Raw genomic sequence first — 12,390 nt, 5'->3', positions numbered from 1 at the left:
TACTTGGACTCAATGATGTAATACAATAAAATGATCGTGTTGACATTTTGGACAGACATAGATGTAAACTACAACATGACTGGTTGGCAGAAACGATTCCAGTTTCTGTTTTTAATGGACCACTGGATGTGTTTATGCTCCTGTTTCGGTGTGTGACTGAGGATGTATTCAGCCCTTTTTCATTGTCACAGTTCCCGACCTTCCAGTCCAAAGTCATGAGGTTTTTACAGGAGGGGAGAAGAGAGGGGACGGGCAAATGTGATTGAAGATGTTCTTTTATGGGAGTGAGAATATTCAATCTGGGAGGACAATGGGTAGGACACTGGAAACTTGGGGCTAAAAAGACATTCAAAATAATTTTCTTTTCCCTCCCTTCCTCCAAAACCCTTTTCTTCCGCTCATACTCTCCACAACAGAGAGAGAGAGAGATTGTCTTTGACCTTGTGCTTTAATTTTCAAGAGAACCGTTTAGCACTTAGATGTTTTAGTATAAGTGATTGTGCCAAGGAAGCAGGCGCTCATGGTGAGGCCTTGTAAGCGCCTGTGTTTGTCCAAACTTAATAAGAAGCTTCACACATCAGTGGAGCTTCACTCATTATTGACCTTAAGGTCAGACTTTAGGACCTAAGGCATATATACAAATATAGCTTCTGTAACCAGTGTAAATAATACTTTTACAAGCTTGCTGTTGCCTGTCATCTCTGAAATGTGATTAGTTCTCCTTGAATGGGCTCTTTGAATATGCCTCTCTAACTATGAGAGTTCTCCATAATCCATAAGGATGGAGTCTGACATTGTATCGCTAATGGAAATACTAGATTAATGAGGGACTCCACACTCCAGGCAGAGTGCACACTTGAAATCCCATCATGCTATTCCACGGTGTGTCACAGGGCTTCAAACCCCAAATAGCGACTAGCCTCTAAAGCACTCTGATGCAGGCTATACTACGGTTGTGATGTCATGAGCCACTGTGGGGGGAAATGTAAGAGACGTGGACTTGTGAAGCTTTTCGTGAATATGCGTAAAGGATAGGTTACGAATTTCTTCAACAACAAGGACCGTGTATTTGTGTGATCGCATTAGGGAGGCACGTCTTCCCCGCCAGTGTGGACAGGAGGAACACTTCCAGTTCCAATGTGCATACGGACATGTGATTGTGAACAATCAGAATATTAATATAGAAGCAACTTTTATTCATGTAAAGATACAGTGGAATAAAGTCTACCTGGCAGAGAATGAAGTCAGCCTCCTTCTGTGTGTGATGTCATTTGAGCTTCGACATTCTTTGACGACTCACTCAGGCTCAGCTCACAGCCGCCGCACTGCACTGCTTTCATCTGGTGAGCGACCATGTTTTCACCAAAGCTTATCTCCCACCCTGCGGTTCCTCCTCAGATGAACACTGTTAGGCCCGCCAGCACTGTTAGCTGGTAGCCGTTGAAAGGCAATAGATATATAGATCAAATATAGTTTTTCACGCTTTACACAATGAAAAGTATAAACAATTTAGTCAAATTCAAAAGAGACACTATTTTTACAATGTCAAAGCTTACAATGTCAAAGCAGTTTGATGTGTAATGCACCTAGATCATTTTAGTTATGCCATAGGTTTTCTTCTAGTAATCAAAACCTCCTGGTACATTCAATTATTTAAAAATACACACTTATGTATATACTAAAGAAAATGTGCCTGGACAGTCAATACATGTCTAGGCGTACTGCTACTGCCTGCTACTGAAAGTAAATTTCATGACAAAGCAATTTGACAAAAGGATCTCAACACGAAACCCACTGACTAGTTTTCAACCACAGCCAACAGTCTTCAGTGGTGAAGACAAATACATGTGAACCTTGAGTTAAGTTGATTTCGTCATATTTCTACTACAGTCGTCATTCATATCAGTACACTGCAGTTGTTGGTTTACAGGAGTACCACTTCAATCCCATCATTGAACTCTGTTATCTTTGTCTTTTTCACTGCTATCTTGTTTCGTTTAGCAGCTGCCAGCAGAGCTCGTGTAAGTGCTCCCGTGCTACACGATCGAATGACCCTCTGGACGACGCTGCAGCCAAAAAGACTGCAGCGCAAAACTAGCGTCAGAGGATGAAACTCACCGGGGGTACGAATCGCATTACGGTGTTCATTAGCCTTTGGCTTCATCTGTCGCAGAAATAAGAGCTAAGTAAGAGCGAGCAGACCACTCACAGGTCAGATATCCAATAACAGGTCTGTCGGCACGGTAACAGAGAGCCCCTCAGTCGATCAATAACTTGAAACTGAGTCGAACAAGGATGGGAAACTGGATACAGCACATAACACACTTAAATAGCGTTCTCTACTTTGTTTTATATTGGTGTGCGTGTGTGTGTGTGTGTGTACCAACACAGCAGGTATACATTATATAAACACAAGCACTTATACAGTTAAGCACCTGACAGACACACACTACCTCAACACATCAGTCACTCTCTCTCTCTCTCTCTCTCTCTCTCTCTCTCTCTCTCTCTCTCTCTCTCTCTCTCTCTCTCTCTCTCTCTCCCTCCATCCATCAGCTCTTTTCATCCTGTTTGTTTGAATGATATTTTGCCAAAGGCAGTGCGCTCGGTCTTGACTTTGATTGAACTCAGCATAACCCATAGGATACCATCGGATCAACAAACACACATTTAATTCAACTTTCAGTCAAAACACCTTTTTTTTTATTCATTCCTTCACCCTGGGGAATATTTTTTTTTTCCCTTTGATATGAGAAACCTTTTCCTCGAGCAAGGGGAGATAAACAGTGATTGCCATTTGATTATTTCACATCACCTTGGCAGATTACTTTGTCACGCGGTCACCCAGATCTTTTGAAGGCCAGGCTGCTGGTGGTCCTAATCAGTTTGGCACACAATGCTCAAAAGCTCAAGCGCGACTACTGCAGCTCATCTTGGTTTAAACGTCTCTTCATGCTGCGCTCCGACTCCGGCATCACGCAGCCATCGATATACAGTCAGCGCCTCTCGCTTGTGTCGGTGTGTAGCTTAGCGGGTTGGACTTAGCAGCTCCAGCCTTCAGGGGCTTTGATTTCTTCAAGGGGCATGCATTTGAAAAATGGTGCGATTCTTTCAAAAATGTGTATCGCCCATATTTTTTGCCCTAAGACCTCACTGCTGTGGTGTGGGCACTTCTCAAAGAGCCGCTGTCAATCAAACAGAATATTCTGCTGATGAAGGAGCTGACACTCTTTGTCTATTCAGCTTCATGCCGGGACATTCCTTCCAACACTTTCTATTTCCTAAGTGGTTTGAGCGATCAACTGTGCTAAACACATGACTTACCATTAAACATATGTAATAACCATCAAACTTGGAGCCAGCGAAGCCAAATAACCATGTGGTCATGTTTAAATGCATGCAGTCACTGTGCTGTGCGCTCCAGCATATGATGAATTCACACTAATGTGATGCAATTTACATCCCTAAAATGATCACAATTCTGTGAACCCATTTTAAAAGGTTTGAACAGCAATACGGCGGTAAGCGAGTTGAACACAACATATTTTTCAAAGGGTGATAATTGCGAGAGAGAGAAAGAGAGAACGGGCTCATTATTGGGTTGTTTTCGTCCATAAAGCCACTTTAAAAAACCTTCAAACTTTAGAGAAAAGCCCTTATAGTATCTCAGCCTGGGTCTATATTCTAATAAAGCTCTCTAACACTGTCCGCCCGTCTAAATGAAATTGGTGTGAGATTGGCCTTTACCTGATTACTGCCCAGCGGCAGTTATTAATGACAACGTGGACTTTAAGCTTCCACTCCTGATAATTAACTACTGTGTGCGACTCGACTGAACGTTTTAAAAAACTAATCTTTTATAATAATCTGTATAATAATTGAATGAATAAAATAAATGTTTCACCGGTAGGTATTTTTACTCCAGGCAAATATTTCAGAAAAATGGGTATAAACCGTAAAACAATAAAAACAGAAAGAAGTTTGTGAAATAAACTGCCAGCAGACAATGCTGTACTGTATGCTCCTCCTTGTCTTTTCCGTTCCTTTCTGAAGCAAAACTAAAATGTTTTCGTCCGAGTCAATAATGAATGCTTGCAGTACAGTCTTCTCTCTTCTCTGTCGGTCATGTTTCCTCTCTTTTTCGTTGTGTGTGCTGCAGGTTCCTCGGCGTGCCCCCAGGCAGAGGAAGTTGCCCGCTGACCGGCCCGCTGCCCTTTGACCTCATCTACACCGACTACCACGGCATGCAGCAGATGAAGCAGCACATGGGGCTCTCGCTCAAGAAACACAAGTTAGTGGGTGTGCATTGTGCTTGAGTGTGGATTCATACATCTCTGTTTTTGTGTGTGTGTCAGCAATTTGTCCGGCAGGCGGATGGATTTAACGGTTACGTTTATGGATTAATTATTGCCGGTAATAAGCTGCACATGTCTCTGTCCAGATGTCTGATTGTAACTCATTCAGCTTGTTAAATTCACACACTCTTTTTGTCAGACAAACAAACTGCTGCAGACACACACACACACACACACTTATTCATACAGTTAAAGACAAAATGCACAATGATTCTGTCTGTTGTGATTTAGTGGAAGAACTTCACACACACACACACAAACTGGCACTGTACCACCTGTCAGGCACCATTACTCTTCACAGCAAGAATAATAAAAATATCACAAGTAGTGCGAGATTGGAGGCATATGGGAAATTGACAACTCAACATGCACATTGGGACCCGTGAGTTCGCACATGGACCGATTTCCAATCAAACCCTGTTTCCGCAGCTTAATATTGCTGTTGTCTTAGTGCTCTCAGAGGCTCACTGTCGGCAGCGGGGCGGCGATCAAACACAGAGAGAAGAAGAGACAGGAAGAAAAACAGGAGACATCTGCCTCGTGAGAAAGAAGAAAGATTAGTGAGACGTTGCAAAGAAACAGGCTGAGAGGTTTTTTTTGTGCAGTTACAAAAGTGTGCTTAATGGCTTTTGGCATCGCTATAAAGATGAACAACTTGGAAACTAGGCGATGGCAGTCATGAGACCGCAGCAACAAGACAGTAAATTGATACCCAATTCAAGAACTTAAAGTGCCACAGTGCATTTGGAAAAAAATATTATTATACTAAAAGCATCGGCTACACAACCCTGCAGGACACAGCGATACAAGCTTGTGTTATCTTCAGAGGTCTTCCATGTTGTTTCCTCAGAACATAATACACAAGATTGAAAGTCCAGCCTTGTCCTCTCCAGCGCCTTGAAAACAGCTTGCAGGCACCCCCCTCTGTCCGCCTCGCATCTCTCCCGGTCCAATAAATTGGCATCTCTGTCTACCTCACCGTATGTGGTGGCATCAATTGACATTTTGCTTTCCCTTGTTCTTGCAACTAGCGCAAGGAAATAACGGTTGAAAGATAAAAGGAGGACAGGGCCTGTGTGAGTGGGAGGCCAAATGAAAGAGAGACAGAGAGGAAGAGATAAAACAGAGAAAGTGTGTAAAGAGACGGCAACAATGGAGAAACGAGAGAACAGAGAGAGAGAGAGATACCAAGGAAAAAAAGAAGAAAGAAAAAACAGAAATGGAAGGTGTATAGAGTCAACCAGGCACCACGTATAAAGGGACGCTCCACGTATGTATTTTTAAAATCCAATTATGAGAGAGAGGAAAAAGCATTACGGGTGGGCTGGGGTGCTATGTCTCCCAGCACACAACCTGTTTTGCTGTCTTTGTCTTTCTCGTGATTTGTCTCTCACACACACACACACACTCACACACACACACACTCACACAATTCCCCCCGACTAGGTGCCAGTCAGCCTGCGGTCTGCACCTAATTGCTTGCTGAGGTCAGCAGTCCTATCGCTCAGTCATTACGGTGCGGAGTCTTGATTTCTGCTTTCCCTAACAGAACGTGACTTTTAGTGTTCGTAAGAGGCGCCCTTTTGTTCGCGCAGAAGAGCTCACGCCGAGGGAAATACCTGAATGTTTGTGGCGATACGGATTCGAACGAGGAACATCCATCTTTGCTGTTTTCAATTACATGAGGAAGGAATGCCCGCCTGGGATAGTCACTTCTTTGGTCAGGACTGAATTCCCTCAAATTTATAGTCAGATGTACGACATGTCACATAGACCAATAATTTGTATTTATCCACTGTAAAGCAAGAAAACTACACTCTCTTTTTAATCTGCCCTTTCTGGTATTTACTTATTCTCTTCATCCATTTATCTTAACCCAATAATTCCACTTCCCCCAGAGGTTAAGGACAGGTCAATGACATACTAATTCGCCTCTCTCTCTCTCTTACCCTCTTTCTCTCTCGTTGAGCCCTGTGGGCTGAAAGGCATTATTAATCAAGTGCTCTGAGCTTCGGGGCCCTTCAGCTCCCTTTAATTACTTTTGTTTTACGTTCCCACCGATATCCACAATCATTTATAATGCCCGGACAACACAATGCGGTCCTGTTTTCGGTGTGTTTGGTGTGTTTGCTTGATTGCGTGCAGCCGAGGGTGTATCGCTGCACGTATAAGATGCTGAAAACCGATAGAAGATAGTCTTAAATCACACCCACTCATCTGATAACCTGACGAGTGTATTGATTTCCTCTGCAGGTTGAATTTACTGCTCTGATAAAGGCTGATCAGAGAAGATATCCAAGGGAAGGCTTGAAAGACCACACGAGAGTGCACACAGCCAGCTTTAGGCGAAAGGTCAGGTGTCATTGGGTCTCAGTAGCTGGTTGTTTGTTGCGATTATGGTAAAGTTTGTATCTCGCTTTAACTTAATAAGAGTACTTCTTCAAGGTGAGATCCTCCACAGCACAGTGACTGATGTCTCGGGTTTCCTGTTTGCTGCCCCATGCAACAATACTTGTCTGCTGCTTTACCGACAAGCCAAATGTCAATAGAATCACAACCTTGTGGTCGTATGCCTTCGCCAACCAGTCAAGTTTCAAAATGTCAATGAGTAATTGATGTAATTAGCATATCAATTCAAGCCAAACATGTGGTTTGTGAGGTTGCAGTGACCGTGACTGTTGTGCCAACTTTTGAGAAATTCCCACAAAGGCAATCCTAAGATGAGACGGACATAAAGAAAAACAAAATGCGGCGGTCTGCGATGAAAGCGCTGTTCTGATAATTATGATGATGATAAAACCAAGCAGTTACCGGGATTTAAATTAGTGTTATAACCTAATGTTGGCTCGACCACAGTCGTCAACGGAGGCTGGCACGGTACTCTTTATCTCTGATCAGCAGAATAAGTAATAAGAGGAAACAACCTTGTGTTTGCACGATGTGAGGAGTTGATTGCGTTGTTATCTCGAGATAACAGTTTAAAAAATATATAAAATCAACCTCGAGATAACAATTGCAATTGCTTGCACGACCGTGTTATGCTTTCCTACGCTTGGAATCAAAGAATAACTGATTCGATTTTCTTAGTCAAAGTTCAACTTGACATGTTTCTCAACACATACTATGGAACAAATACTATAATAGAACACTGTAAATCAGGGTTACGGCCTTTAGGCCTCTGGACAACACTATAACAGCTTCTCGGACATCATTATTATACAGATATATTCTCTTGTATGTTCTTGGGCTTCTTTAAAGCGTTGTCCATATCATTCAAGGTTTTCCTTAACGAACAGTGACCCTCCATGGCTCCGGTTTGTGTTCAGCATGCTCAAGTAGTTCTACCTGACAAAGTCTTAGACTACTGGGTGTAGCGTGGTGCGTAAGCCGCAGCATCTGCTCGATAATGGAGAATAAATGGAAGATGGAGTATTGCACACATCATTGCACTTTGAAAGAAAAGAGTCACTAAGATAAAAGGTACAGAGCTTAACATGAAAAATGTAAAACGGTCTGTAGCACAAGGTAAGCATTTGTATTGTTTCTTTATTTTTAACTTATTTCTCCACATGTCTATTCAACCTGTCTTTGAACAGCGCTCTATGAGAGACACAAACAGTGGTGTTTATAGTCCTTCAAGAAAAACAGGAGGAGAGGGGATTTGAGCACACAAAAGATCAGGGCAGAGTCAAAGCAAAAACAAAAGATGGCATTTTCTTTTTTAAGTCCCTGCATAGAAGTGGCAGCCCTCGAAATGAAAAAGATTAATTCGCTCCACAGCACAGCCCTTCAGTGAATTATATTTTTGTAATAGGTTGCATTAATTTGTGCACTGTGAAACCGGACTAAATATAAAACAAACCAAAAGTATTGTTTTCCCTTTGATTCGGACCAGCCAAACGGACCATGGCTTTTGAAAGTACCCTTAAAGTACCATATACCATTTATAAACTATTCAGTTTTTAATTAAAGAACACTTGACATTTCTACGTCGACAGTGCATTTATTAGGATATTTTCGGATTGATACATATAAATACCACATATTAGATTGTTATTAGACGACGCTCTTGGTAATCGCACATTTGTAGTACATGCAATGGTAATACATTCAATAAACATATGGTGAAGTTTGGGGATTTTTTTCTTTATCAGAATAAGAACCTTTTATTGCCAATGGAATTTGTCTTGGTGGGTGGTGCATAACATTAGACAAGAAATACAGTGCAAGAAATAGGAACATGTTACATTTACAATAGAATATAACATTTAAATAAAGTACACAGACAGACATATAACAGTACTTTAAACAAGTGTAATGTGAAAGTGTAATGTTACCGTGACAAGTGTATTTAAATATGAAGTATGAAGGGATGTGCAAGGGAGTGACCGGTAACGTCAATATATTAATAACCAAACAAAATAAAAATCATCCGTGTCACCAGGAAAAGAAAAGAAAAGATAACGGTGACCTTTTGTGTCCCAAAAGTCTGTGTGCCGATCTCTCTCGGGGCTGCGACTGCTTTTCCCTCAACAGTTCAGCAAACAAGAGAAAGAGAGACACAGAGATGGAGAAGGAAGCTTCTAGATTGACGACAGTAAACTGGCAGGAAGAAACCATGACTTTGCAGCTCGCACTGCCTCTGTGGCGGGTGCGGCGTACAGATGTGGACCATGCGGGTTGAATGAATGCTCCGCTGACGGGCATGGTTATCTGAAAAGGCTAATTGCTCATTGGGCAAGGTGGAGAAGAAAGAATAAAAACTGAAATTGAAGTATCTGATTTTTACCAGTCAAATCTCGGTTTTGTCTTACTCCCCTAAAGTTAAAGCTGAATCTCTACTGCGGGTGCCAGCACACCACGCTGTCATATTCCCTTCACCCCGGAGGACTGTTCAGCCTTGCTGAGCAGCCGTTTAACCCAGATTAGCCCCATACTCTGATCCCCGATAGATATGCAGCTCAGCTACTTCTCCGCTTATCCCCTCTTCTTCCACTTCTTTTTGTTTTCCCTTCCTTTGGGGACCTCTTTTTCTGTGGACAGAAACATTTGCACCGTTTCTGAGCTGACGATATTTGATAGCGCAGGTTGGAGCTCATTGTTAATAATTCATTGTCAGCTTTCTGTGACCCTTTCAAAAAATAGACACAACATTTTCTGCAGAATCTTATGCCTCAAAACAAGACTGAGCAGATAAGTGCCTTTTTTGTTTTACTCTCTAACAGATAAGAACGTGATTATAGGCTATTTATCACTATCAATTTATTGGTTTGGCTCAGAAATATCTTGGAAGTGTCAAACAAGATTCTCCAAGACTGCAGAGCAATATTATTTACACAATACAATGTATAAAGAATCTCCCAAGTTGATGCCCGGGCAGCAGATCCCTGCAAATGCAAAGCTAAATGCTGTGAAATGGTGAATATTGAAAGTGGAAGGAAGAGATTTTGATCTTGTAAAATGATATTGCTTGTTCAAGAGAATAACTTGCTTTGATGTACAGAATATGACGATGTTCTATTGAAGCCAGTAATACAAGAATGTATTAATACATCATGTGTGAGCTGCTACAACAGACCATAAAACTGATAACAACAAGACATTATTTGAGTAAGGAGGTGGTTGCGACTTTTGAACAGTAGCTAAAGCAAATATCGCAAAGTACACACTTTATATATATATATATATATATATATATATATATATATATAGGAAAGTTAGGATGTGAAAATGGATACCTCCTGTTTAACTGCAGGGCCAGTGGTGTGCCAGGAAACAATTATGGGACTTTTTTTAATGAAGAATTTCACTGGACTATCTCTGTCTTTCACACTTACCTCTACAGACACACACACACACTTACCTCTACAGACACACACACACACACACACACACACACACACACACAGTTATCTGCCAAGGAAAAGCCTCAGAGCTGAGAAAGTGGACTCTGCCACCTTCAGCTCCTGTTAATCTCCCTGAGCTAACAGACTGTCGGATTGAAGACACTCACTGTTACAGACAAGGGCATTGCACGCTTGTGTGTGTGTGTGTGTGTGTGTGTGTGTGTGTGTGTGTGTGTGTGTGTGTGTGTGTGTGTGTGTGTGTGTGTGTGCCCTCACAAAGACAGACGCCCAAGATGTTTGTGTATCTGCGTTCAAACCAGTTCGCCACATTTACTTGAAAGAAAGAAAGATTTGCGTTGCGCCATGCATTCAGTTTGTTCTCACATTCTGTGTAAACCTAAAGTGTACTTTAGTCAGTACAACCTTCCATGCATATCCTGCAAGTCAGGCAGGGCTCAGGTTAAGAAATGCTGATGATCTAATGCAGATTCAAGATTTCTAAATGTCTCAGCTGCACCAATGTATATGACTCATTTTAATTATTGCAGGACATTAACCAACTTCATGGAAAATGAGATTGCGATAAAGATTATTCTTAGTTTGCCAACATTTATACACGTAATGATGTATAAACAGGTGTTGGATACAAGATAACACTGTTTACATTTAAATACGCACATGAAAAATAAATTGTCCATGGGAGACAATTAGGAACATCATGTTTCTAAGTGGTTGTGCTGTGTCTTTACAGATGTCATATCCGGGTGATTGACACGTTTGGGACGGAGCCAGCTTACAATCACGAGGAGTACGCAACGCTGCACGGCTACCGGACCAACTGGGGCTACTGGAACCTCAACGCCAGGCAGTACATGACCATGTTCCGTAAGAACAAAACTTCATGGACAAGTGGATTTCATTGGTTTTTCATCCTCTGTAATACACTACACAGTGTAGAAATGGTTGTGTTACAGTATTGCTAGTATTGTGTTTACACATTATTTTGTACTTTCATATCTACATTGGCATATTAAAACACATGAGAAAAAAAACTCTTATTGAAGTTGTAAATTTGCAAGAACAAACGCCAGCAGCTGTCAGAGTTTGGTTGTGCCTAAAGTAGTGTTCTTTCTTTTATTTTCTTTCTTTGTTCTTTTATAAACATAAATTAACACTAATATAATTAATATATTGTTCATACTGCTCACCTTACTGCTGTTTAAAGGTGGCATATGTGTTATGATGAGGTTGATCCAACCTTCCAAAGTGAAGCCATATGGTTCCTTGACACCCAAAAAAGTTTTTCAAGTTCAATCTTAGAGATTTCAAGTTCCTTCTTGGAATAGAACCCGAAATACTTTTTTTTTTTTTTTTTTTTACCAGAAATTGCCTTCATTTGCTGTCATACCTATCTTTTCTATAAAACCGAAGCATTTGTACTTACTACCTCAACAAAACATGAAAGTTAAAACTGTCACCCAACACACGGATCTGTCACCAGTCTTGACAGTGTTTTCACTTTCTTTGACAGGTCTGGCTGCTTGTTCACATTAATTTGGATAAAATGTGTCTAATGCAGCTATTTTCAGCAACAGCGCGGCTTCAAGCTGTATCTGTTCTTCATCACGTTTGCTTTCCTCTTTCTGATCCATGCTACACAATATGTCTGATCTGCTGTTTTCAAAGCCCTCATTGTTGTCTGCTTCCTCGCTGCTCCTGACTGAAACACTGACAACCTAACTCTCTTCTGCTCTCACATTCACTGCTGCAGAAAGTCACGCTATCTCAGCTGTAGCTGGCTCTCAACAGTGGGATCATCATAACATCAATACGTGGCACAATGCAGATGCTAATGTTTCACACTGTCCTAATCTACTACGGCTGACTCAACCGTTATTAACAGCTCCATACTCACTACATGAGGGGGCAGCAGGAGCCATCATTCATTACTTTCATTCATTTTATGAGAATGCACATGGCAAAAAATGAAAATTAGCATCGACTGTGAGGTTGCAATAAAAAGCTGGAAAGTCATGAATGTACTTGGTTCTGATAATGTAAAGTTAAAGTCTGTACTTTAAAAACCATTTCAGTACACCTTAGTACTGCCAAAACCATCTCCGCCTCACATAGCCAACAGCAGCTGGCTTTATGACAATCACTATTAATAATACTTAGGGGGTCGATAA

The 12,390-nt window shown here is 41.4% G+C and overlaps 1 protein-coding gene across 1 annotated transcript in view; it reads left to right on the top strand.

The window, feature by feature from the left end:
* Positions 1–12,390, top strand: part of LOC306737699 (alpha-1,6-mannosylglycoprotein 6-beta-N-acetylglucosaminyltransferase B-like) — a gene marked incomplete at both ends in the record, with an annotated part of 101,478 nt that overhangs the window by 76,304 nt on the left and 12,784 nt on the right. Inside the window, 2 exons of the mRNA XM_079219460.1 lie at positions 4,160–4,291; positions 10,953–11,086. Of these exons, the coding sequence (XP_079075586.1) occupies positions 4,160–4,291; positions 10,953–11,086 (266 nt within the window). The remainder of the gene's footprint in view (positions 1–4,159; positions 4,292–10,952; positions 11,087–12,390) is intronic.

This window comes from Taurulus bubalis (assembly GCF_910589615.1).
Source record: "Taurulus bubalis genome assembly, chromosome: 6".
Taxonomy (NCBI): Eukaryota; Metazoa; Chordata; class Actinopteri; order Perciformes; family Cottidae; genus Taurulus; species Taurulus bubalis.
This window is presented reverse-complemented; position numbering and strand designations above follow the sequence as displayed.